Here is a 27,282-nt window from a genome sequence, read left to right as displayed (position 1 = left end):
GTTTTCTGCAACTTTTGCCATATTTTTCCACAGCCCCCAAATGCTTTCGACAATTTTTAGTACATTGCCCTAGCACACCCCTGAACTGAACATACGTATATATTTTTATGTGTGACAAAGGCAATTTTCAGCACAGCTTTGATCAAAGTTTCGGGGCCCTGGCATCAGTAAATTAAATTTGACTTACACACGAAATTCGGCATAAAATAGAACGAGCGAGTAAATAAATCTATAGCATACATTTTGGCTATATGTCATTGGCAAACACGAGCTACGCTTAAATCGATATGCGCAGCTCCCAAAAAGCTTAGAAAATTCAATTTGCCAGAACAATTTGTTCGCCTACTTTTGCGGGCAAATCGATCAATGGAGCTGCATAGCATTTATGTATCTATTAGATGGCCAGCTAAAACGTTTTTCATATTCAACTCCATCTGCTCTGTGGTGTGTGTGTGTGTGTGTTTGAGTATTTCTGATTTTTGCCGAGGAATGCCTTTGTTCGGGTCACGTTTAACTGGAAAAAAAGCCAAAGGATATGGCCATCAACAGTGGCCAGACTACCAGGGCTCTTTGTTTCTCTATTGTCTCTTGTTTTGTATCCTGCAATAATTGAGCTTAGAGGGTCTTATGGCAGCTGCATCATTGATTTGCCACCCCCCACCCAGTCTCCCGGGGGTCAGAACACCCCCCTTAGACCCCCCGCCCCCTTTTTTTTATTCCCACCGCCTCTTCCCTGTCCAAGTTTTCGCAAAACTTTCTCGTTTCGTTTTTCTTTCCATTTTATTTCGTTGGATTTTTGCTTTTAGCCCAAACTCAAACCCGAAAAAGACTTCACTGCCAGACATAGTTGAGTCGCAGCAAAACTTTTTCCATTTGCCAACAGAGCTCACTTTTAGAGCGAGCGAGTGGTTGCGGGTATACGACAATTTTAAAGTATACCGCTCGCACTTGCACCAGGGAAAATTGCGCATGTATAATTAGTTTTATTTACCACCTGGCACACAAATTTTAATTAGAATTTATGCGCCCATCTCCAGTGGCCACCGCCCACTCCCCCTGCTAATCCTTTGGCCACCGCTGATGCCTTTGCTGCTCCACCTCCTTTGTCTTCTAAGCCGTCGTCTTTGGCAGTAAGGAATTTCCTGCTGGCCAAGCGATTAAACTTTGGCTAAACCACTGAGCACTGAGCAAATATCGGTATTGGAAGTTAGAAAAAAAATGGAAAAGTTAGGCATGCCTATGTTTATATACCCTGGAAGATAAAACCATATCATGCTACTAATATAGTGATAGGTATATATCAGAAACCGTATTAACCATAAATCCGATAGATCCTATGACTATCACTATATCACGGTATGACAGACCTTACCTCAAGTTACTTGAACTTGTATCTGATTTCCTTTTGAATTTCTTATCAGTATATAATCTATTTATAGCTATGCCAGCTATGTATATCATTTAGTCATGCGCTATCAAAAAATTTAATTCGTAATTCTGAAACAGTAAATAAAAATTCTATATCTCAGAGGATGACAGAATATGACATAGAAGTCGATAATGTTTCCTTCCTTGGGTTTACAATTTCTGGATAATATTATAACATGAGTACAAAATGATATGTGTAAAATTTTTGTTTTTTGATAAACCAGGTTTTATAAAAATATTTCCTGTCCTTTTGAATTTAATTAAATTGTCTTTTTATTTTATCCAACATTTAATGTGGATGTTAGCTTATAAACTTATTATGGTTAAAAATGGCTCAACTTTTAAAAGCTCCCTATCGTCTCAACTATAACTATAATACTTTTAAAACTAACAGCCACTTATTTGTTTTAGATATAAGGAAACCTTTTCTTCTTCTTAAAGTATCGAATATAAGGTATACATATTTAAAATCTTTTATTTTGCCGGGTGTAGCAGTTTTTCACCCAGCTGAACTGTAGTTGCTGGTCATATGTAATTCGAGCATTTCAATTATAAAAGTAATTTGCCAGGGGATGGCAGAGTTTCGATTACGATACGAGTTTTAGCTTACCAATTACCTAGCTAAGATACAAAGTTGTTGGCTCAAGATATCAAGAGAGAGGGGTATATATATCTATTCCATATCCCATAAACTATTCATCCGGCAGCGGAGTGTGTCTCAAATTTGGCAGCACGGGGAATGCAAAAATAGTTGCTGGCCCTTCAGGATGCCACAGTGTTGCGGGGCTTGGCTTGCCATTTTAATTGCCACGTTGCGTATACGCCACGTTGAGTTGTCCACATTGTTGCCGCGAAGTGCTGGGGGATAACTTTAGCAGCGGCGACTGCGTGCAACACAAAGGGCCACTTAAAGTTGGCACAGAGGCGCCCTTACAAAAGGGGATTTGCTTTGAACGGAACGAGAATGCGAATGAGATGGCGGGGCAGAGCAGAGTGGGCTTAAAGGTCGGCACCAATGTTGTAGTCCGTAATGCAATTACAAATGCAGGTGGAGCAGCATCAGCTGGAGCGGCATTAGTTGGCAACCAGCCAGGTGTCATCCAAAGGGCGCTCGACTTGGCCAGTGGATTCCCACTCCAATCCGCCTTTCGCTCATCTGAAATGGTTGACTTATCAACTAAAGTGCCGCATTAAAAGGGGGCAAAGAAACTGGTAAAGCGCTTCGCCCTTTGCACATTTGCAGGGCCATTGAGCTCAACCACCTCCACAGCCGCCCAATCCTTCGGATCCGTCGAGTGGTGCAGACAAAGGGCATTGGGAATGGTCAGATAAGAAGATATGCAAATGATCTGCAGCTGGGAGCGTGTGCGACTTAAGTTGAGTGCCTACCACTCGCTTGGGAAGGAGTTTAAGCTGAAGTGATGAAATGGGTATCTACTTACATGAACTGTTTATAAGCTGGGCAGTAGAAACCTCAGTACTTGGGTTTGAAAGGTGTTTCAAGATTAATTTACTATACATTTATAATTCCCACTTTATGATCTCAAATAAAATACTAGTTTGCATCTCTTTGTTCAACATTATTACTCATACGCACAGTTACCCGTAAATGGATTTGTTGAGGCTTCAGAAAAATCACTCATACGCAACGTTGCTCATATATTGTCATGTGTAAAGTGACCAAATCTAGGCAATTTGCATTTAATAAAAATGGTTTATTTTTAAGTCTTATTTACCCCAATGCTTTAAGCTTTAATAAAAGACCAACTAAAGTTTTGCTCCCAGACCTTTTCAATGCAAATGAAAGTGTTTGAACGACCGCACTTGCTCACACATGAAAACACAGACACACACAGAAACACACAGAGTGGCAGACATCAAACATTAAGCACTTAAGGCCATGAATTTGATTCCGGTCGAGGGGGGGGGGAGGTCAGAGGGCAAACCGAGCTGCAGGGACAGAGATCATGCGGCGACATGTCAGGCATATCAATCACTTGCCCTCTGCCGTTTCGCAGGGCATAAACCTATTATTTTTCAACCGCAACTCCCCCTCCGAGTTGGCTAAGCCCGGGCAGCGGTTCTACTCATGTTTTTGCCAACTCCGCAGCAGCGGCGATGATAATTCGGTCAGTTCGGTCTGTCCGGACTTAGTCGTGTGTCGCTATGTGGGCCAGTGGGCAGGATTAACTGGCAGGGGATTAACAGCCCCAGTGACCGCAGACGCAGACAGGGGCGGAGGCGGAGACAGGGCCAAAACCAAAATTAGGGGCAGCCAGCGTTGCAAGGAGCCAAACCAAAAATCTTGTTAATGTCTGACCTTTGCGTCAAATATGCCATTTGCTGCTTTTAATCGGCCCTATATCACTGCACAGAGAAAAACGCGGAAAGCAGAGCTTTAAAAGTTAATTTTTTGCCTTTTAGTGAACACTGATAAAAAAAAATAGTCAACCCACAGATATCTCTTAAAACATTGGGGCTTTTGTTAATTTTAAATGGGCAAATAGTGAATTTAACCTTTAAAATTAATTTTAAGAATTTATTTAGAAGCATATCTTTTTAAGGACGTCAAAATGCTTAAAGTAATAATAAATAATAAAGTAATATTTTCTAACTTGAATTAAACATATTAATTCATCCTTAAAGTTTCATATGCAAATAGGTCAAAATTGTGAGAATTAATTATCAGAAAATTGTCATACAGTTTTTATAATATTCTAAACCAGATATACCTAAAATAAAAAATTTAAATTTTAATTTAAAATATAAAAGTTAAATTTTAATGTAATGAATTCAAGGAAATCCCAAAAATTACATTCACCCATTTAATGCTTCATTTAAGTATTAAAAATTGTTAAGACTATATTATATGAAAATGTGTAATATTAATAACGAGAGGTTAGAGAGAAATAAAATGTATATTATTGACAGCAATATACGAAACTGCTAGGAAATCAGAGATGATTTTTCCAGTGTGCAAATACTATACACACTATTCCCGTACACCCACAGCTTGAGGCTGTGGCAAACTTTTTTTAAAGGAGCAATTTGCTGCTGAATTTATGTGGTAATTACCACAACGGTCGCGCTGCAGCAAATTAAGTTTTGCCAGCTGGCAGCGAGGAGCACGACACGAGACATTTTGCTGGCCAACTAAGCGGATTACAATTTTATACTTGGCTCTCGTTCTGCCATCCCCTGAAATTTTGTTTTTCGGGGTTTTGGGTCTGCGGCGAAATTTGCCTTTTTACAATGCGATAAGCGGAATTTAGAAGCCAGCTGAATAACAAAAAATGAATGGGTGAGGGAGAAGCTTAATCGTAGTGGCAGTTTGATCACGTAGTTCCTTAAAGTTGAATTTGGCAAGGAGATGGTAAAAAAAGAACAAAGAGAAGAAGCTTATGGCCGGACTGCAGTCTAATCGTATTTCTGCTGCCAATCGGAAGAATTAGTGCCAGGCCAAGGAAAAGCGTGAAAAGTGCGCTGATAAGCTGCTAAAAATGAAGACCAACTCACTCCTGACCATGAATGATATGATTTTCACGTTTTCCGCCCAAAGGTTATGGCCCCAATCGAGTTACAAGCCAAATAAACTGCGGGCTCTTACTTAAACGCCCCCCAAAGTCAAGTAAAAGTTTTGCCCGAGAAAATTATGAAATGAAAATTACCAAATGAAGTGGGGTTTTATGTTATCTCCGTCTGCGAATTGAACAATAAAAAGTTCAAAGTATTTTGATGATCCCTTACTCAAAAGGAATTTCTTTATAAACCAATATGCCAGCGAAGCCAGAGCAGAAATGGCTTGGCATTAAATTCAATGCGATTAGGTCAGACATACAAACTGAGATATACTATGTATAAGAATGCGAGGGTGGAACAATGGAAGGGAGGGAGGTGGTATATTGTAACATCGAGAAACATATAGTATTGGGGCAAGAAGCCACTATTGATTGATAACATTCGGAGCCATGCCCTGATGTGTGTGCACTTAAATTTGATATCCTTTGTGAGGAGAATAAATAGCTCAGCATGACTCTGCCTCGAGTGCTGGCATTTCTTTGCTCTGCCCCCGGACCCTAGACATATTATAGGTTCGTTAAGCTTTTTGCGTTTTGTCCTGTCTTCCTGTCTCCCAGATCCTCCTCGTCCTGCAGGCCATTAATGCACAAAGATAGAGAGAGATAGACAGAGAAAGACACAACTCCATGTGACCCAAATAGGTTTCGTTTTAGGACCTAATGGTATAATGACGGCAGCACTGCTGCAACAACACCGACAAGAACCCCGATTGAAAGCAAACATGCCACCAAAAATTTGGAACAATTTCCCAGGAAAATGCTCAACTGTCCATTCCCAACCCCCCACCCCCCCTTTTTTCTTTCGTCCTTCAATCGACCACTTTAAAAAGTTGCCACAGAATGAAATTGAAAAGTCAATACACAATGTAATTGTTGTCCCTCCCACCAAAAAACTGTGTTGTCCTTTTGCCGCAGCCAGCCACGATGCTCATTCAATTTATTTGTAATTTTTTAACAATTTAACAGTTAAAAAACAAACCAAACAGGGGGAAAAAATGTGGAGAAAAAGTCGAAAATAAACTTTTGCACCCAACAAAACACACAAAAATATATGCATGTATATATTTAAAAAAGGGGCAAGACCGAGTGGTTGAGAGCCAGCATGAAAATGGTGGCCCAAAGCAAATACAATTATGCGGAGCAACAACAACAACGCGGCTAAGTAAATACTCGCCACGCCCCCACCGAACGCCCACTCAAAAAGCCGCGTGCTTAGAATGTGTAATTCATTCGAAAGTTGGTGCACCCATTCTCGCGATGTTCTGTCGACAGAAATTAATTTAACTTTCGGCTCGGTCAGAAAGTGGACTGACAACACCTTCGCCCACCCCCCTTTCACCTCATATCACGCGGAAAAGGGTCAGCAAGGTCACGGCCCCGAGTGCTGAATGTGCATTTCGATCAATTAACATTTCCACAAGCGGCTTACAGGCCCCTTAATACGATTAATGTATGAAATTCACTTAGGCAAGAGCTCTTTAAGGGGGCGGAATTTTCCCGGTTTAAAAGAGAACGTTTCAATGAATGGACCATAGCTACACGGTGGGAAAATGTCATCGCATTTTAAGCAATTTAAATAAATGGTTTAATAATTTGTAGGTGTGCCCAAATTATTATAAATTATAAATGGTCCAAAGGTATATACCAAAATATACCACGCAATACAAAAAATATAATGCAAGAAGTTGGAAAAGTATTTAAAATGTGAATATAACAGATCTTAACTAAGAAAATACCAGGAACTTTAACTGTTTTTGTTTTAAGACTAAGTAATAACTTAATAATTATTTTTGTTTGCCGTTTAAGAACCATGATCATTTTAGGTTTTATAATATCAAAATAGCAATTAATTAACACTTTGGTTTTTAATCATATGAATCCTATAAGGATTCAATAAATTTCAAAACATCTTGTGCCACAACAAAAATCTAAAATAAAAACCTTTAAAAGAGAGTTAGATCTCCTGTAGTTTTTCTCTCAGTGCACTAGCTCTCCATTTGCGGCCGTCTGTTTGTCTGGCGAAAGTTTTAATTATAGTTGCAGGATCTGTTGTTGCATGGAATGCTCATATCCTCGAGCCAAGATGCTGTGTCGGAAATTGCAACTTGAAGCGGTTTTAGCTTAATTTGACTTGCAGAGCACACACACACATATCAGAGCATGGGTGAGAGCCAAAACATTTTTGGCCCGAACGCCCAGAACTGTCGAAACAATGAAGTACGACCAGTAGTACCAACTCCAAAAAGGGATGGGGAAACTATTTGCGGCATGCAGTAAGCAAATGAATGCAACGCCAGAGCACATGCAATGCGTATGCAGCAGTAATAATAGTAGCCGTAATAACAGAATAACAACTGTGTTTGCAAATTTTTGAAAAAACAAGACGAGCAGCTCTCTAGTTGGGATGCAAAGTGATTTTTAGTTAGCCACTCTAAAGAAACATTCGGACTTGTGGATCTCTTGTTTTACCATACAGCTAAAATATCCCCAAGTTATCACAGTTAAGCAAAACATTTGAACAAGTTGCCACTTAGCCTGCTTAGCTTCCTCGAAAGCATAAGTACCTATTATTAATTTTCAAATATTTAACATAGCAAGCAGTAAAAAGTTTTTACAGCTGAATTTAACGGAGGAACCTTTTATAAATAGTAAAAAATTTAAAACTTAACTTTACCAAACCCAAACCCAAACCCAAGCCCAAACCTTAACCTTAACCAGAGTGCAACGCCTGCTTGTGTTACATACATTATGCTCGCTCGATTCGTTTGCTATCGGTTGTAAAAACAAGGGAATTCCAGATCGCTTTTCCTCCATTTTCCCCATGTGGTTTTCCCACCCACATCGCAAACGTGGGGGAAACCTTAACGGCAAAGCTGCATTTCGGTGAATTATTGATTTGTGGCTGCGGTGGAAGATAAAGAGCTGCGCCATCTGCTGCCGCAGCAGTCGAGCTAATTGAAGCGTTGCGGACAAAGATAGTTATTCCTGCTGGCCGAAGTTCGAGTGCCGAATGAAAGTGCTTAAATGGCAAACATTTTCGGACCGAGTTGCCACCGGAGAGTTCAACGGATAGCGGCAATTATGCCATTGCAGGAGTCCAAATTGAATCCGCTCATTTGGATTCGCCCCTCTACTTCGTCATTTGCATAATCGCCTGGCGGAAAATGTTCATTTTCATTGCATACGCACGGGGGCAGAGTGCCCAATGAATTTGTGGGCGCATATTACGCATACGCCTAGTTGGCGCAAATTGCCCCATTGGCTTCTGTTTTATCGCTGGCAAAAATTAAAATCTAAGCTCAAAGTTTTTCCTGCCCTCTTCACAATGTTTGTGTCGGCGGCTTTGTCCTAATCACATCACGTGCGGCTGTCTTGTCTCACATTACACACTTTCCTGTTCGGGCTACACTCGAAAAAATATAACAAGATGGAGACCAACAAAAATAGTACTTATAAGGTACCACCCATAAGTCCTCCCATCGAGTTACATTTTAAATTTTATTAGGAACTGAGAAATTAACTAAACAAAATTAATGTATAATCTGTTTTAACTACATTTTCTTATCCCTTATACTTACAACACGCCGTTAGTTTTGAAATAAAAATATACTTAAAAATAAAAAACAAAATATGATGTGAAAATCCCAATATTTAGATAGTATAAAGTGCTTTTAAGAGTTCAGATAAATTTAGGTAACAAAAAATAGAAAATGTTTTTTTTATAAACAGGTATTATGGTAATATCTGTAGCTGTTTATGTGGTTCTTAGTTATTTTAATTCAAATAATTTTTAATTACAAATTTTGTCAGAAATATTAATTTGGAAGTGATTTTTCAAATTATTTGCAAAGGTGTCTAAGAGTATGCTACAATTTTTTTTAGAAATTGAAATATAATAAATTTCTTACAGCATCCTTTTTTTTTTTTTACCCTTTTCACTGGTTTCTATGCCAACTTTCCGTACTTGATGAGATAGGAAAATATTTATAAGACGGTTTGCCAGCATTCTTTCACAAGTATTTGTGAGAACAACAGATATTATATTTTGTTTGCCAAGTGTAAGGGTGAACACACATACATACGTGTATGTATATGTATATGCAACTAACTTTGTGGCCAAAATTACAGGCCATGTGCCGAGCTGAGCCCGGCTGGGCTGTTGGGCTGTTGGTCTGTTGGCCTGGCGTTGTCTGCTTTTGGCATTTGTCGCAATTGCCGTTAACTGCCAGCGCGTGTTGCCTGCCAACGTTTCATTATCAAAGCCGAGTTTGCCACTAAGCACGTCGTAAACAATAAGCCGGTCCCCTCAGCTTTCGCTTTTGGCCCTGGTGGCCCACGCATATTACTTTCGTCCCATTACGGGGACATGGTCACAGGACATGGAACACGGCGCATCGGGACAGGGACAACGGCCCCTGGACAGCTTTATGGCATGCATACGCATATGGATGGGTACATATAAATTCTGCTTAAAATCGTTTAATATGCCGCATTGTTATCTGTATGAGGAGGCGGGCCTAAATAATTACCATCACAATTTCAATTTGCTGCTTCTTTTTGATGTTTGCGAGCAAAGCCTGCGGGGATAGAGCCGAATTTACCGCCACTACTCTGCTGTATCTAGTAAATTCCACAGTTCTGTGGAAATTCCCCCAAAACATACGGAATATTTCATCTTGCCTTTGTACACACCAGACAAATTGTAGACATTTTCAATTTAATTTTAGTTTCAGTGTAGTGCGTGCAATTGACATTTTACTCGCAACTGACTGCTAAGTGCTCGCACTCTAATTTAAATTAAACTAATTTGTAAATCTTATACATACACACACAAGCAGAGAGGACATTCTTTTCTGTGTCTGTGTATCTGTCTGTTTGCCCTCCACATGCCCTTGTGTATATTTTTAACCCAAATCCATTAGAGAAGTTACTCAAGAATCCTTTAGATATTTATGTGCTGTGAGCGCTGTCTTAACCCCCAGCGAACGCACACACAGATGCAGATACTTTCGCAGATACAGATACAGTTGCATTCTGGGATACAGATACAGATACAGATTCGCATACAGATGCAAGTGCAGTTGCTTAGCAGGGAGATTTTGAGCGGGCGAACCGAGCACAGCAGAGGTCACATCAAGTAAATAGCAACGTCGTCGGGGCAAACAAATACGCAAACATTTATAAGACTGCTAAGCTCATAACGAAATGCACTTACACTCGAGAACAAGCTGACTGCACATACATATGTTTAGGGTGACCAAAGTTACCTCCCGGAATTTTCGACGCTAAACAAGCTAGCATTAAGAAAAAAAATCGAGTTCAATTGGGAATTTTAGCTGAGCTTTTTCTGCGACTTTTTAGTAAGTCATCTGATTTTGCTAAAAAGAGTTGGTCATCAAAGTGTTTAATTATGTACAGTCGGTCTATCATATTTTAAACTATCTAAAGTTTATAAATTGTTTTTATTTTTAGTAAAGATTTGGGACCTTTAATTTTTATAGCAATTACTTTTTCAAAGAATTTAAAAATTAAGGTTACATCTATACTATTCCAAAATCTTTTCTCATAGAAAACAATCCTAAATAAATCATTGGTATGGTAAATAAATTTGACCAAATATTATCACGTGCTCAGTGAGCTTCTATACTATGATGTTCTTCGATCTATAAGATAGACAATTTTTGATATAAAATTTTATGAAAATTTTTTAAGCACTAATATTGTGATCCATTTAAATTTTTCTCGGTGTATCAAGTATACGCTGTGTGGGACGAGCGGCAACCTAACTGGGGAGCTCATCTCCCATTCTCGTTGACGTCCTGGGACACAGTCGCTTTTCAGCTGGCTTAGCCACCGCTCAGCGGAATGCTAATACTAATGGTCCCCAATCGCGGGATCGCAATGGGATGGGTATCTGGATTTGGGCTGGGATCGGGATCAGGCCAAAAAAGATGCTGAAACGATTGTGCAGCTGGCCCAAAATGTAATTAACTGCATATTCCCAGGGAAATAAAGATATTCGGATGCGGGCAGCCGCCAGCGCTTGTCACTCAATTTCAGCATTGCACCCGCATGGCCCACACACATCCTCGAATATCCTGGCGTGTTGCAAAGTTGCATGCTATCGTCCTTTCCTCCTTGCATCCATGCATCCTCGCACTTGCCCTCATGTCCGCGCATATTAAAAGTTTAATGTAAATGTAATGAGTGCCAGCGCATGCAAATGAACAGTTTGGCTTTGCCCCCTCCCCCCCAAGGGCCACGCCCCCCGGCCCCAACACCGCCCACCACCTCACGCTTTTTATTGCTTTTGCGGTTGCAGCAGCTGTGTGGCATCCATGTTGCTCCACTGCTAATGAGTTGAGTCACTTAAATACATTGAAAGCGCTGCAAAATTTAAAGTACATTTAGCGGCGTCAGTCGACGGGAATTTTCCCACATCCGCAAAACCGTGATTTTAATGGAAAAAGTGCTGCTAATTGTTCCTTTAGGAATTTTTAATAAACTGAAAACAAAAACCGGTTTATGTGTTATTATTTTCGCAATGGTTATTTTTACGTGAAAATATTGTTCCCTCATTTTAAAATACAACACTCAGAAAGAATGCGTTGGAAAAACGATTCTCTCGATCTCAAAAGTGAGCCAACAATCAAAGTAATGTTAAATTGTCAGCTTTCAGATAAAATTAAATATTTTTGCCTCGAAAAATTAAGTCGATACTTTATTACTTTTTTATTTCGAAATAGGTTATCTCGAAAAACAATCGATAGCACTATCGATGGTGGTAAAATTTGCAGACATCAATGGTTTAGGCCCATCATCAATAGTATCGCTCTGAGAAATGTTTTCTTTGTTGTATTTTTTTTTTTGGTGCTTTGAAACTAAGTAGAAAATGCTTCTTTATTTCTAAACACAATTTCTAAACTAAACTACAGTACAATCGATAATTGCCCACCTCTTAAGAGCACTTTCGTCTTGATTTCTAGAACGCTACTTCTCGAATAAGTATATAGACGTTCTCATTTTTTCTGAGGGTAGTACCAAAAACTATTAACTTAAACCTATAAAGTAGCGATGTTTAATATTTAGAGTGTCGGATATTGATGCTGATGGTTGTAAGATTTGCAGACATCGATGGTTTAGGCCCATCATCGATAGTATCGCTCTGAGAAATATTTTATTTGTTGTACATGTTTTCGGTATTTTAAAAAGAAAAGTAGCAAATGCATTTATATTTCTAAACACTAAAGTATTTTAACTAAATAACAATACTGTAGATATTTTCCCACCCCTTAAGGGCACTTTCGTCTTAATTTCAAGAACGATAATTCTCGAAAAAGTATGAAGAAGTTCTCACTTTTTCTGTGGGTATTACTAAAAACTATTTTTATCAGAAATCAACTTAAACCGATATTGTACCAATGTTCAGTACTCAGATTGTGGGATATTGAAATGCTTGTAATATCTTGTCGACCCGCTATCGCAGCTTTCGCGGTGACAAATGGATGTCGCTTGCTTGACCATCTGCTACTTCCGCTGTCAGAACTACCACAATTTCGCCAGCCTATTGTCTTGTCAACTTGGGATGGCGACTGTTAATTGAATCGGCTTCTTCGCCGGCGATTTTGTCATCTGCTCCATTCGCTCCATCTGGGCCAGATGTCACACCTGGCCACGCCTCCACATATAGATTCGCATCGCATCGCTTACACGCACGTGCGCACAACTACATAGGCAGTGGCACGCCCACCATCGCACCTTAATACGCATTCATGCATACCAAACGCCGAGTACGAGGATGTACCAGGATGAGATCCTTTGCCATTTGAACATGCGAACGGGAATGGCACAGGGAATGAGTTTGGGTAATGCGATGGTGGCAATGAGTCCCAATGAGTCGCAATGATGACGGGGCCTTACACAGTTTCTCAGTTTCCTTTTGCCGCTGGGCGAAAAAGGGCGTTTAATTAAATGAAGTCGTTTGCATTAATGTTGTCATTACGCATTTGCCTACGGAGTTCTTTTGGCCAAAATAAAAAAAAAGAAATGAGGGCAAGATGCACAAAATTCATTACTTAAATGGAGAGCAGGTGCTTGGCCTTTGTTGTCTGCCGAGAAACATAAGCCTCGGATTCGTATACCCATGGACAGACATTATAAATGCCAACCTTTGGAATGAAAAATCAGGTGGAGTTGGGATGGTTTCCCTTATGTTTCACACCCAAATTCAATTCTCGCTCTCATCAAACGCTTCCACTCACTACGGCCAGCCAGTATCGAATTTCCCACTTTCATTTCACAGCTCGGGAAAACCAGATTTTGGGTGCTTTATTGCCCTTTTTTGGGGCAGAGGGGCGGCCATGTCAATTAAAGCCACATGGACGCGGCTCTCATCCGTGCTTTGTGCCAATTTGGAGTGGCCAAGGACTGTTGGCCGGATCTATGGTAACGAAGCCGAAAATGTCACTAATCTAACGCAAGCACTACCCAAATTTGCATGAGTTTGAAAAACGCTTTCCAGCTGAATTATAAACTATGGTAAATTTAGCGCGTTTGTTTAAATAAATTTATACTATGATCAATCCAAACACAATGTACTTTAAATTTTAATATTTGTTAACAATTTCGATTGTCTCAAGACTTCAAAGCCAATAAATAAGCCATGATACTAAAGAAAGGGTTTTAAAATTACATTTTATCTTACATTTATTACTCCAAATACAAAGTATTTTGACTCAATATTACAAATTCTTTACGTTTCTAGAATTTTTAAATATGTTTAACAAATAATTTAGAGTTCTGTGGCCATTCCAACTGACTTGAGCTAGGATAATCAATATGAACACCATGAATGGCGCAGGTCTAAGGGTGCTGGCAAGGCTAAAGGCCGTAGTTCTGATCCAATTTATATTGCTGTACACGTCCGTATAGACGGACGGAATATGACTGCAGCCGCAGCCAATGGGATAGGCAACTATGCCGACAAGCACCCTGCCGTTTATCATAGGGGATCCGATGTCGCCGCTGCAGGGGTCAGCGTCCACTGTCCAATTGTACCTTCCAGCACACATCATTCCAACCCTGTAGTGTCGGAAATGCGTCTTACACACATCGTTATCGAGAAGAGACACTTCCAACTGATAAATTCTCACTGCCAAAGGTCCACCCTAGAGATATTGGAACTAGTTTAAATTATCAAAAAACAGAGTTAGTCTGCGGCTCACCGCATACAATCTTCCCCAGCCTAGGACAGAGTAATTTACGCCAATTTCAGGTGGAGCATTTGGCAGATGAAGGAATCCAATTCTAGGGTGTTTCAAGGGCATTTTCACCTGAAGTCTCATCAGCGCCATGTTCCAGGTGTTATACATGGTAAAGTTCTTTGGGACGTAAACCCTTTCCACTGGCGTGCAGATCGTTTTGCCTGGGATATTGCGAAGTCGACTTGGGGATCCGGCCACCACCAGTAGCCAGCGAGCCTTGTACATAATCTTGGCTTGGCTATAGACAGATTAGGATAAGAGAGATTAGTATCAGAGATCGATTGATCCAAAACCAAGGGACCTATAAAGGATCTACCTACCCCATGACACAGTGGGCGGCGGTTATCACCCAGTGCGGAGATAACAGACCACCGCCACAATAGTGATTGTCACCAAAATACTTGTTCGGTGTTCTCGATCTGATGGATACCACGTACTTGCTCATCTCGAGGGTCTCATCCCCTAAAAAATCAGGCGCGGACAAACGCTTCATGCGATGCGCTGCACTACAGACCATCATTATCACTAATAATATGGCTACATTTTGGTATTTCAGCGCCATATAAAAGTGTAAATCTAAGAAATGGATTACTGTTATCATAAATTTTATTTAAATGTTGATAGATACCGATATGATATGGTGCTGAATAACAAAATGAATCGTGTGCTTAGGGAAATTTAAATTATAATGGAATCCCAACAAATTTTAACGTTAATTTCATTTTGTTTTGAGTTTGATAACAATTCTGTTTTATGTAATTATAATAAGGTAGCTTTATTTTCGGTTCATCTGGCAGTTGACTGTGCTGTTTCTTTTCCGCCCTCTCCTGGAGGCATTTGAAGTTCGTTTTTGCCTAATGTTTTTACGGCTCGACTTCCTCTTTGTGTCGTTTAAGTTTTCATTTCCACTTTGAGCTGTGTTCATGGTCCACCCTACCGCCCCACCCCTTTTTCCCTGCCCTTCCCCGCCGCGTATTTGTGTAAGGCTGAAGTATGTTTAAGCAAAGTTTGCTCAGCCAACTTTTGTCAAAGTATTTTGTGCTCTCAAATATTTTCATTTGCCCAGGCAGCTGCACCAAATAATTGAGGTTTAGTTTTTGTCCGAAATTCCCCCAGAATGCCGCTTTTGTAGCATTTTTCTTTTTGGGGGACATCGGTTGGTTTCGCTGGTCAGGCAAAAAGCAACCCAAGCCGAACCAACTTGTGATGATTTGCGGCAGGCAAATTTATTGACAATTCATGGCTCGTGGTTTATACCCAGAAAACCCAGGAAGTCCCTCTCTCTTTGTGTGTGTGTGAGTGAGGCCGTTCAAGCGTTTTGTTGAACTTTTGCGCAAGTTTGTCGCAAGTTTCCGTTTCCGGCTGGCAGGCCATGACAAAGTGCCGCACATTAAGCTGAAGATTTTTCATTTTTCTTCGCTCTATCTCACTCAGCCGCTTTCCCTTTCCGCTTGTGCCCTGTTTTTGTTATCACCGAGGTCGCAGCCAAGACAAACCAAAAAGCGTAAAAGTTTAAATTAATGACACTCAACTATTAGCAAAATTAAATAGTGCCAAGATTATGTCTGCAAACTTGGAATGCGGTCAGGGACAGGGATGGGTTTTCCCTTCCGCCCATCTGTCTTTCTCGTTGTGTGTATATGTATTCGTCTTTAGACAGGAAAAGGCCCAATTTGCGGTGACAGCGCCTGAAAGTGGGCAACAGGCTTGTAAATTGCCAATGACGCAATACCCGTACATTGACGTTGTTTGCGTGTAGGTCGAAACTTTCCCCAGACACCGAAATGCACTCTCGAGAACTAAGTTTGCGCGGAACAACTAAAATCAAACAAGTGTTTCAGTTTTTGGAATAAAGATTGTCTAGTACTTGGTCTTTAACCCTTTAAATGTCAACTAAAATCTATAAATCGTTTGTAAATCGGAATATAGCACAAAAATAAATACAGGTTTATTTTACCTTTAATTAGAAGTAACCATATGATCAATTAAGAATATCCTATTGCAAGCTATGGTGCACATTTTGCAATTGACTTGATTGGTTTATACATAGATCAAGTGTCAGACATTGTAACTCACTTGTAAAATTTAATAACAGCTTAGTGAGTAAATAAATGTTGCCAAACGTTCAAAAATAGTTTTTGCTCTATTTTGTAACATAATGTACTTACATTCCCTCAATTTCGTTTCCGAAAGCGGATTAAAAATACTGAATTAGCTTGATAAACTTCATGTGTACTCACATTTAATGCCAGAGGGGGCGTTGTGAAAGCTCTGGAATTTGTTATTAATTCATTTGCAGCTAAATAACATTTATTTTTCCAGTTTGCCAACCGCAAAAAGTATTTTAACGCAGGGCGTGGATGACGTGGAATTAGTTAATAAATAAACGCGGTCAAGTTGATTTGTATGTGGCCATTAAGCGCGAATTAATTAGAAATTATTGCCCAGCGAGGAAAGTGCAAATTCGTGTCAGAGGGGCGAAAAGGTGAGTGGGCGGGGCTGGGGGTGAAATGGAAATGGAAATGGCAGGTGGGCCAAAGTAATTGACAATTTTTGCATTTTAGTCGCGAACCGACGCGACGCGACAGACACTCGACTCGGGGCAATCTATTCAGCATCATTGTTTGGTGGCCTAATTGAATTACGCTGGCCAGAAGCTGAGCAATAATTAAAAGCGGTCTGCCAATAATCAATGGCCAGGCACTCAGCTGGAGGCAGGTATCCATGTGGCACCGTATCCTTGTGTCCTGGAATCCTGACATCCTGGCGGAGGGAGCAACAGGCGGAGGACACGAATGGGTCGTAATAGAAATAAATTGGCGCCGCACGCAGTTCGCTGGCGACATCGCAGATACAGATACATTTACAGATACAGATACAGATACAATATCTAGAAGCCAACAGTCCCGGCCATTGTCTGTCTGCTCGACAGTCAAGTGGCACTTGAGCCAGTAGTCCTTTGGATCCCAGGATCTTTAGGGCCAATCCGTGTGTGTGGCAGCTCATGAATTTCCAAGTGCCAGTTGCCAGGCAGCTGGTTAAAAGTAATGAAGCTACGGCGTGTGTGCCTTTCTATCACTTTTTTTTCTGTGTTGCATGCTCCATTTAGGCGCACGTAATTAAATCTTACTTTATTAGCACATTTCGGGGGACTCGAAATGGTGATGGATCAACTTTGGTGCGATGGTAACTTAGCCATCACCTCACAATCAGAAACTAAGTTTTGCATGCAAGTTGAAGGCATATGTTCTACTCATTACAATCACTCATTTAAATGCAAATCCAATTTAATTAAGCTGTAGAATATAACTGTATTTTTTTGGTGTCTAAAAGTATGCAATACAATTTTGAATGAATTTAAAACCACATTTAGACACCCCTTAAATAGACAAACCTTATAAAATGCTTCGAAACCCTTCCAAATGTTAGTTTATAAGACCATAGTAATAAATTTACTACAAGTTTTGGTAAGATTTACCCGCAATTATATCCATATACCTATAAGTCCTAGCTGTACGAATACCTTTGTTCTTGTAACTCTCGTTGTTGTTTCTTGTTGAATGCTGTTGCTATTTGATACCGTTATTGCAGTTGAGTTGTTGTTAAAGACCAACACTTTCAACACCTCCACCACCAACCAGCAAACCACCTGTAGCCACCAAAAAAAAAAAACCACCACCAAACCACCAAACCAATCCTATCTCACTCGTTCTTATTGTGATTTATTCGCTCATTTCTGTGTGTGTTTCCGCCTCAAACCCCCTAGAAAAAACCAAATAAAAAAATCAAAACCAAAAAATGTTATTAATGGAGAAATTGCAATTAATTAAACTCTATACTCTTGATCACATTTCTCGTGCTTTCCCCATTCGAACATTAATCAATGCGAAACCAATTGCAAATTAATCGACGACAACAAAAACTGTGTGATACAATGGTGGCAATTGCAGCTGCCACGCCCAGTTTGAGGCGGTCGACGGCCATAGATGGCGATGCAGATGGCAATGACAACGAAAACCATGTCGATGGTTATGGCGATGCCAACGATGACGATGACGACGTTGATGACGACGATGATGATGATGATGATGAACGATGGCTAAGGACGCCGGCTCAGAAGGCTCAGACACAGGCTCATGCCGCTCACAATGACAGGCTGCAGACCAAAACAACTGTCGCAATACGTCAAAACAACGGCTGCAACAATAGCAGCAGCAGCAACAACTATAGGACAACAGCAACATCTCAGTCAAACATTGGCCAAGGATTAGCGCCAAGGGCCAGCTTTCCGGAGATAATGCAGCCACGCCTCTCGCTCAATGGGCTGCTGAACCCCTCGCTGATGCCCTCGCCCCGCCCCCTCTATCGGGATCACAGCTCGAGGTCAATCAACCCACTGACCGCCTATGAGCAGCAAATGGCCGAGCTGGATGGCAGCTTCTATGCAAGCAATGCCGGATATTTGGGCGCCGGAATGGGCGGAAGTGCGGGCGGTGGAACCACCTGTACCAATCTCACTGTGGGCGGTGGTTCGAGTGGTATTTCAGCGGGTGCAAGTGCAAAGGCAGGTGCTGGTGGTGGTGGACTCTCGCAAGTGGGTGGCACTGGCGGTGGTGGTGCCGGTGGTGCTGGTGGTGCCGCCATTCACACAACCGAACTCTCGATCACACCCACAATGGCCGGCGACGAGCAGTTCATCGATCTGGGGAGCCTGCGGCGGTTCTCGATCGATCGCCAGAGCTTTCTCGGTAAGGCCACGTGATCCCAGATCCCTGAAAATAAAAATAAAAGTTTAGAAAAATTAACAGCAATTTGAATTTTTATTATTATTTAAACTTAGATTTTTCACTAAACACAGAAGAATATTTTGTTTAAGTAAATATTCACTACTACTAAATCAATGTTAAGACTTTATGAGTGCATGCAATAACGACTGTGGGCCTTATTTCATTAAAGAAAGTGTGACAACGCCCAATACAAAAGTGTTAGTGGGCATTATTTCACTTGGCGTTATTGCATGCGCCCATACTTCATATCAAGAGTAGTTATTGTAGGCAGAACTTTAAATTAATCTAAAAGTATCCTGGCAAAATTGCTGTAATTTTTTAAAGAAATATATTCAAGCAATCAAAAATTCAGAATTAACTTATCCCCACAGATATGACACCTCAAACTGCTCAATATATTGTTATCCCATCTTTAACCTTTACCCATTATTATAAAAAATGGATGTGTTTGTTCAAATACTTATCACCCAATACATCTTTTAATTTTACCCACAGATCTAGGACCAAAGTTTGGCATGACCCAGCCGAAATTCGGGCAGAGTGTCTCGCAACAAGGTTTCTTCACTTCGCACGACAGCCTGGCCACACCATGCGCCTCCAGGGCCTCCAACTCGCACATGGCCACCGTAAGCACTGCCTCAGAAATGGATCTTCTGCACAACAAGCAACGCAACAAGTCGCGGGGTCGCCTGAAAGCGGCTGCCAGCGGCGATCAGCCGCTCCTGGGCACCTGGAACCGATCCACGGGCCGCGGCTCGCAGGATAACACACTGGCCGGCGGCGGAGCCACCAGTTTGGCCATGGGCGGCCACAACCAGTACGGTGGCAACTACTGCAACGGCACAGATCGGTAGGTATTAACCTTTAGGGGGTGTATACCTTTTAAGACTTAAGATATCTAAAAGTATGAAGTAAATGAAAAATTGTCAAGTCTCAGAACGAATTGATGGAAATTCTCCGATTAAAAAATATTGTTGCATACTTTTAGGCAAACACTAGTGATTTGTGTGGCACTCCCGAATATCTTAAAGCAATAAATGATAAAACATTCCAGATAAAATTTGGATCTCACTTTTACTAATAGTATGCAATTTTTTTGCTAGTATATAATTAGAAAAAGTCTTGAAATTATAAAAAAAATACGGGTTTTAAAGCTAAACAGTTGCACTTGCTTATGTTTTTAAAGAACTTGCCAACCAAGAATCCGAACTGCTATAATAACCAATTTTAAAATGTGTTTTGAAATGGGGGAAATCCACCTTTTTTTTAAGTTTAAGGTCCTTTTTCTCAACATTCCTGCATAAGGAATCCATTTCGTGAACCCATTCGGAAAATGGGTATCTAAAACCAATGAAACTTTTAAGGATTTTGGTATACCAGATGGGGATTCCTTAAAAACTTATCAAATTACGAAGGACGTCGTTTTAAAATATATTTTTGCATACTGTTAGACATTTTATTATATTTTAGGGCACAACTAAAAAGCACCCGATTTTAATCCGATTTCTATCTCATTCCCATAGCTACCCGCGCTCCCGATCGCAGCAGCAGGGGCACCACAATGCCGCCCAGCAGGCGCACCACCCCTACCAGCTGCAGCACTCGGCCTCCACGGTGTCGCACCACCCGCACGCACATGGTCCACCCTCGCAGGGTGGCCCGGGGGGTCCAGGACCTCCCCACGGCGGCCATCCGCATCACCCGCACCATGGTGGCGCCGGCAGCGGGGGCGGTAGTGGGCCAGGATCCCACGGCGGACCGCCGCACCACCAGAAGCCACGGCGAACGGCCTCGCAGCGGATCCGAGCGGCGACGGCGGCCAGAAAGCTACACTTCGTCTTCGATCCGGCGGGGCGACTGTGCTACTACTGGTCCATGGTGGTCTCCATGGCCTTCCTGTACAACTTCTGGGTGATAATCTACCGCTTCGCCTTCCAGGAGATCAATCGGCGCACGATCGCCATCTGGTTCTGCCTGGACTATCTGTCCGACTTCCTGTATCTAATCGACATACTGTTCCACTTTCGCACCGGATACCTGGAGGATGGGGTGCTGCAGACGGACGCCCTAAAACTCCGCACCCACTACATGAACTCGACGATCTTCTACATCGACTGCCTGTGCCTGCTGCCGCTGGACTTTCTCTACCTGTCCATTGGCTTCAACTCGATCCTGCGCAGCTTCCGGCTGGTGAAGATCTACCGGTTCTGGGCCTTCATGGATCGCACCGAGCGGCACACCAACTACCCGAATCTGTTCCGAAGCACGGCCCTCATCCACTACCTGCTTGTGATATTCCATTGGAACGGCTGTCTCTATCACATCATCCACAAGAACAATGGGTTCGGATCGCGCAATTGGGTGTACCATGACTCGGAGTCGGCGGACGTGGTCAAGCAGTATCTGCAGAGCTACTACTGGTGCACCCTGGCGCTGACCACCATCGGGGATCTGCCCAAGCCGCGCTCCAAGGGGGAGTATGTCTTCGTGATCCTGCAGCTGCTCTTCGGGCTGATGCTCTTCGCCACGGTCCTCGGTCACGTGGCCAACATAGTGACGTCAGTGAGTGCAGCAAGAAAGGAATTTCAAGGTGAGTGCAGTTGAAATGCTTGTATTTCGATTTTAAAAATTGAAATCTGCCTGTCCTGAAAAGGAAATGTGTTACCATTTTTAATCGATAATTGTATACTGTGCGTGTGACGGCAGAGCTGAAGCAGGGAATAGGGTTGCCACCCCTTGCTGCAGACAGCTGCTAGCCTAGAACAAGAATGTATAAAAAACCACGTACTCTAAGAAACACTAATATAAAAGTTCACATCCTTTAAAAAGCACTAGGCCACTGCATCATTTTGTGAAGTTTTTTTCTCAAACAAATAAACAAAGGTTATTTATTATTATCCGCGAAGAAAATCAAGCCATTATTCATAAATCACAGCAAGCTGTTCTGAACGTTATAAGCGCTCATTGAAATAGTGCAATATACTTTAAAACAAAATGATTGACGACTCTTGATGCAAAGAAAATACTGGGAAAAATTAAACAATAAGGATTTTCTCAACAATAAGCATAGAAATGTTTTCCTTACACAATCAATGCTCTGAATACTATCCTAAGTACTTAGCCTGATTAATTGCTGTTTTTGTTTTAAGCAAAGAAAGGAAAAATCTGTGATTGATGGTACGCTCTTTAAATCCTTGCTTACAAATCTCAAGTTTTATTTTGGCACAATAAATTGGCATATAAATAAAGCTGGCATTATGATATAAGAACGAAATATTAATAATGCCCCACCCAGCTTATCACCGGAATTCCAGCTTTGACTTCTCCTACAAAATGATAAAAGTGAACGTCAACAATAGAAGGCGAAGGTATTTTCCAGCGTATTGACAAAAACTGACCAAACTTGTTGCTCATAGTTGTCCTGACAACTGGAAGAGGACCTTGCAGCATATGAATGCGAATGAAGAAGAAAGGCAACAGGACAACAATGGGCAAATGCTCTCGTACTTATCCTTAAGCTGCGTTGTTTGAAAGGGGGAATGTACTATATATGATTGTTGGGGGTTGAAAGCTGTGCCAGCTCGGCCAATTTTATGCAAAATATTGAAATCTGGCGCAGCTATGGCAATGAGATGATGTGCCTGTGCCAGCGCCAGTGCCAGAGCCCGTAATGCCCATAATGCCCATTGTGTCATACAAAGAGCGCTCGAAGGACCCGAAGGACTCGTGGAGCAATCTCTCGTAGGCTCAGTTGGGCGTACGGCCATTAGCTAAATGAACTCGTTTACTCGGCCGGGCCATAAATAACTGGACGAAATGCAAGAGCAATCCAAGTCAGCTAAGTGGAAAATGCCAAGTGAAAGGCAAAGAAGGACTAGCTCAGGCTACACTGGAAACATTTTTGGCAATAGAATAGATTTCTAAGAATTTTTAAGAAAATTAAAATGTTTAATATTAGTAAGATCCAATGGCTTTTTAGGACTAACGATCTTAGAACTAGAAATTTTATAAAAGTTGTAGTAATGACTTAAGGGCGGGTTAATAAAATGGGTTCAAAATGACATAAAACATTAGGTTTTCCGTGATAACTTTTTTTTTTTTAATTCTAATTATAATTATTTCATATTCTATAGATTAGGGTAATACTAAATTATGATTTTGCGGAAAAATGTGTATTCCGTCAGGTCAAAAAAAATATTTCATAGATTTGTATTTTTAATGTAGTTTTTTTTCTGAGTGCACAAGCCAGGAGGAAAGACGCATTAGAGGAAGCGGAAACGAGGATAAGAAGAAGCGCCAGCAGTGGGCATCATTTCTTGCTTTCATTAAGAGCAGCGTCAGCTGAAAAATATTAAAGCCACTCTCGACGACAACGAGTCAAGGTGGTTTCGGTGGACTCCTGCCAGCAGGGGGCAAACAAAGCACAATTGGACGCCGGTGGGCGTATCCGAAGGGGGCGTGGCACCTTGATTTCTGCTGGCTCTTCCTTCTGGCCAGGCCACTTCTCCTTCAGCTTCAGCTTCAGCTACCTCCAGATCTTCTCCTCTAAGCCCCGCCTGCAGCTGCCGGCCAACTGGCAGCTGACTTGTTTACACAACACTTTGCATGTGTGTTTGTGAGGGGCCATTGCACATGTGTCCATGTGTCCATGTGTCCATGTCCATGTCCTGCAAAAGGAGGCGGGGCCGAGGCAGGGGCGGAGGCGGAGGGGTGGCAAAGTCAGCAAGCAAAGCTCTGGCGGCTTAATGGACGAAACGTGCTGCTGAATTAATTTCTGGCTTTATGCTCTCAATTTTTTCCTTTCCGTTTTCCATTCAGACGCCTTCGTTTTTTTGGCCTGCAGTCAGAAATATACCTCAAAGTATCGGTTTCGATTTTAAAATTTTTTTTAATGAAATAAACTGACTGAAAATTATAGCAAAATCAATTAAAATATACAATCCATCTTTTTAAAGAAACATAAAATAATAATTATAAAAATAATTTAAAGAATGTAATGTAGTACCCACTACTCATAGATATATAAACCTAATTTCGGTATGTATGTTTCTGAAAAATTCCAAATTATCAAACAAATTTTTAAAAACCACTATAGACACTTGATAAGGTTTCCAGAAATATAGTTTTTAAGGAAAGCTATTTTTAACAATTGTAGTGTGTAATATAGTAAACCACTACTCATAGATTTATGCGCCTAATTTTGGTGTGTATGTTTCTGAAAAATTCAAAATTAACAAACAAATTTTTAAAAACCACTATAGACACTTGATAAGGTTTCCAGAAATATAGTTTTTAAGGCAAGTTTTTTTAACAATTTAAAAAAATGAAGCTCAAATTGTTTTTTTTACTATATTTTGATCCTTTTTCTTATGACATTTTATGAAATTATTCCTAGATACGATTTATATTTACATTACATTTTTTAGTTAAATCTTTTTTTGTCAACATTTTGTATCTGTGGTATTTTTTCGGAACATTTTTATTGCGGGCCAAGTTCATATGGGGCTGTGCATGAAGCTCATGAAATCGCGCAGACTTATGTGCCCATCGCCATCCATATCTACGGCACGGCAGATATCCCTGATATCCTCATCGGTAACGACTTCGCCCAGGATGAGCATGATCGCTCGCACATCCTGACCGCTAATGAAGCCGTCGTGATCCCGATCGATGAGTTTAAAGGTACGGCCCAGAGCTTCATCGCTGTCCATATCGGCCATTCGGGGTGCCATCATCTGCATAAAATGCTGCAGATCCAGTTCTTGGCCATCTCCCACAGTCACCGTGCGAATGAGATCGTAGAGCTCTGCTTCAGTGATCTCGTGACCCACTGAAATCAAAGCCAAACGCATCTCAGTCGCAGAAAGAGTGCCACTTGAGTCCAGATCGTACCTATTGAAAGCATCCTTTAGCTCTTGAACCTGCTCGCACGTCAGCTCATGGGCCAAAATAGAAGGCATATTGACCAATGAAACCCCAAAAGCAATTCAGGAAAATTGTATACAAAAAAAAAGAAAGGAAAAAAATAAACAGAAAAAACCGATGTGTATAGAAACTGACAATCAACTCAACTCAACCGAACTCAAACTCTGTTCTCGATGGCTAATAAAACACTTAGGCAAGCAATTGTTGTTGTTGCGGTCGCAAACTTTTCCGGAATAATAATGCATCATATATACCGAAGGGAAAGAAGTAAAAAAAGAAAGTAAAGGAGAGATGCTGAAGCTTGCAGCGTTTGGAGAACCATCCATCAATTTGTCAATTCAGCGCTTGCCTTTGAGTGGCCGACCAAGGGACAGGAATGATGTTAGATGATGATGATGATGGGCAGTAGTTGTGCTGGAGTGCTGGCCATAAAAAATCAAGCAAGGCTTGGATGGCAAAAAAGTAAAAATAACAAATTGAATAAATGCTCTTCCATTCGCAGACCTGAAAGGAGTTTGTACTTCTTGATAGTCCTTGCCCTTCAGGGAATATTAAGAAGAAAGTCAATTAAAATTCTTAGTAATTGGTTTGATTTATAGACACAAAGTATATCATATCTGTTTCTTAAATTTAATCAACTGAATTGAAAAAGCTTTCAATAATTACCATATTCTTGAGATTTATTTGTGTTTCTTAAATATGTGTTGAGTCTTGCTTTTGGCAAATTGATAAAATAATACAAGCAAGAAACTAATTACCAACCATATCACACCGTTTTGCTAATGATTTCTCTTTTGATTTCCACAAATGCTAGAGTTAAGCTCGTCTTTTGTTCTCAGAGGACGGGAAGCCACTGACTTGTCAGGGATTTCTAGGCTTAGCAATAAGTTTTCCGGCAGCCCATTTGATTCGTTCAACTTTGAGGTCTACTCTTGTTGCTTTCATTCCCCCAAAGACTTTGAGCCGGGATGATAAGCAAATGAAATGTTGTCGCCGTCCCACATGACGAATGATTAATGACACGAATGATACATTTCTCCCAGGGCAAAAGGCGGATGGTGGATGGTGAATGGTGGATGGTGGTTGGCGGATGGCGGATGGCGAAAACCACGAGCCAGTCAAAAGTTTAAACTTAACCTTAACTAAGGCAGGCACTTTTTCACTCGGTGTCACGGTCCCTCGCTGCAAATTGCGCTAGTCAGATCTCAGAGCTTAGTGGGGGGGGATACTGTTTGCAAAGTGACTGAGTCCCGGGGTCTTCTTCTGCTACATTAGCCTACATCCTCCACAACCTACATTCTACATCCTACATCCTACATCCTACTCAGGATTCCTCTGATGCAGCAACAACTTGTGCTTGTGTATTTGCTTAAGCCGAGGTCGCTTTCCTGTTTCCTTCCGCCGCTTTTCCACTTTTCCACTTTCCCGCTGATGCTGCTGGATGAAAACGGGGTGGCGATGGGGGGCCGGGGGCGGTCGGGAAAATTGATTTTGAAATAGTTGGTCTGCCTTTTTAAATTTGATTGACGTTATTACATTACATAACATCGCACACTAAGAGGAAAGGCGAAGCAGCTGGCTTAAGTTATTCATCCATTTAGCCCCACTTAGGGGTTTGGGGTTCGGTGGGTTGGTTGGGGTTGGTTTTTTAGGGGGTTGGGTTTGGGGGACTACAACAAGTGGAAAACTGTCATTATATTTGAGTTATTGATGGTTCTTTTTTCGAAATCATTTTGCAACAATGTTGCCACTAGCCAACCCTATACACACATACACACAGCCACACGTTGACAGATTCTACACCCCTTTCCACCCACCCACCACCCCCTAACCCACACACACACACACTGTTACATTCACGCTTAGTTAAACGCATGGCTGTGGCTTGTTAACGCCGACAAGCGCAAAAGTTTGCCGTTCGCCGAATGCTTGCGATAATCGACAAGCTCTCACATACTCAACCGAATGCACTTAGACAAATAATTACACATAAATGGAAACCAATTTGAAAACAATCGACTATCTAGAAATAAAAGAAAATGGGCTTGAATATAAAACTTATTATACGTAAACTTTCCTGAAAGTTTGTTAAAATAAAACAATGTCAGAACTGTTCTCATTTCTAGTTTTGAGAAATATTTGGGACTTCGATATGATTTTCAATCTGATTTTTATGCCAATTGGAAAACTTATAGTCAACATTATTGTATCAAATAATCCGTTCAGAAACAAGATAGATAGTACTGTTCTATGGAAAACCTTATTTTAAGACGACTACATAATACATTCGAGTAAAATCCT

General features: G+C 41.1%; 3 protein-coding genes across 7 annotated transcripts in view; 1 reads left to right on the top strand and 2 right to left on the bottom strand.

The window, feature by feature from the left end:
- The window catches only part of LOC108009425 (cyclic nucleotide-gated channel beta-1), a 70,695-nt gene that overhangs the window by 28,820 nt on the left and 14,593 nt on the right, over positions 1 to 27,282 (top strand). For 3 of the 5 annotated variants that reach the window (XM_070995226.1, XM_070995227.1, XM_065863657.2), the window contains exons 3-5: positions 18,220 to 19,017; positions 19,552 to 19,906; positions 20,580 to 21,646. In XM_070995226.1, the coding sequence (XP_070851327.1) occupies positions 18,220 to 19,017; positions 19,552 to 19,906; positions 20,580 to 21,646 (2,220 nt within the window). The remainder of the gene's footprint in view (positions 1 to 18,219; positions 19,018 to 19,551; positions 19,907 to 20,579; positions 21,647 to 27,282) is intronic. The other 2 variants (XM_070995229.1, XM_070995228.1) reach the window with 1 other exon arrangement.
- LOC108008086 (chymotrypsin-2) lies at positions 13,712 to 14,930 on the bottom strand. Its single transcript, XM_017071876.4, has 3 exons — positions 14,590 to 14,930; positions 14,231 to 14,507; positions 13,712 to 14,173 (listed from the first exon to the last, which is right to left on the bottom strand). Exons 1-3 carry the CDS (start codon positions 14,868 to 14,870, stop codon positions 13,748 to 13,750), a joined length of 984 nt encoding a protein of 327 aa, XP_016927365.3. The 5' UTR covers positions 14,871 to 14,930; the 3' UTR covers positions 13,712 to 13,747.
- LOC108009423 (calmodulin) lies at positions 24,501 to 25,175 on the bottom strand. Its single transcript, XM_036813405.3, has one exon. It carries the CDS (start codon positions 25,014 to 25,016, stop codon positions 24,552 to 24,554), a length of 465 nt encoding a protein of 154 aa, XP_036669300.3. The 5' UTR covers positions 25,017 to 25,175; the 3' UTR covers positions 24,501 to 24,551.

This window comes from Drosophila suzukii, chromosome 2R (genome assembly GCF_043229965.1).
Source record: "Drosophila suzukii chromosome 2R, CBGP_Dsuzu_IsoJpt1.0, whole genome shotgun sequence".
Lineage (NCBI taxonomy): Eukaryota > Metazoa > Arthropoda > Insecta > Diptera > Drosophilidae > Drosophila > Drosophila suzukii.
This window is presented reverse-complemented; position numbering and strand designations above follow the sequence as displayed.

Excerpts from the sequence above, each read along its gene's own strand:
- LOC108008086 (XM_017071876.4), bottom strand. The coding sequence starts at position 14,870 with ATGATAACAGTAATCCATTTCTTAGATTTACACTTTTATATGGCGCTG. Across the intron at positions 14,508-14,589 it reads GCCGCCCACTGTGTCATGGG|CCAAGCCAAGATTATGTACA; the intron begins GTAGGTAGATCC and ends ATCTGTCTATAG. Across the intron at positions 14,174-14,230 it reads GCTGGGGAAGATTGTATGCG|GGTGGACCTTTGGCAGTGAG; the intron begins GTGAGCCGCAGA and ends CAATATCTCTAG.
- LOC108009423 (XM_036813405.3), bottom strand. The coding sequence starts at position 25,016 with ATGCCTTCTATTTTGGCCCATGAGCTGACGTGCGAGCAGGTTCAAGAG.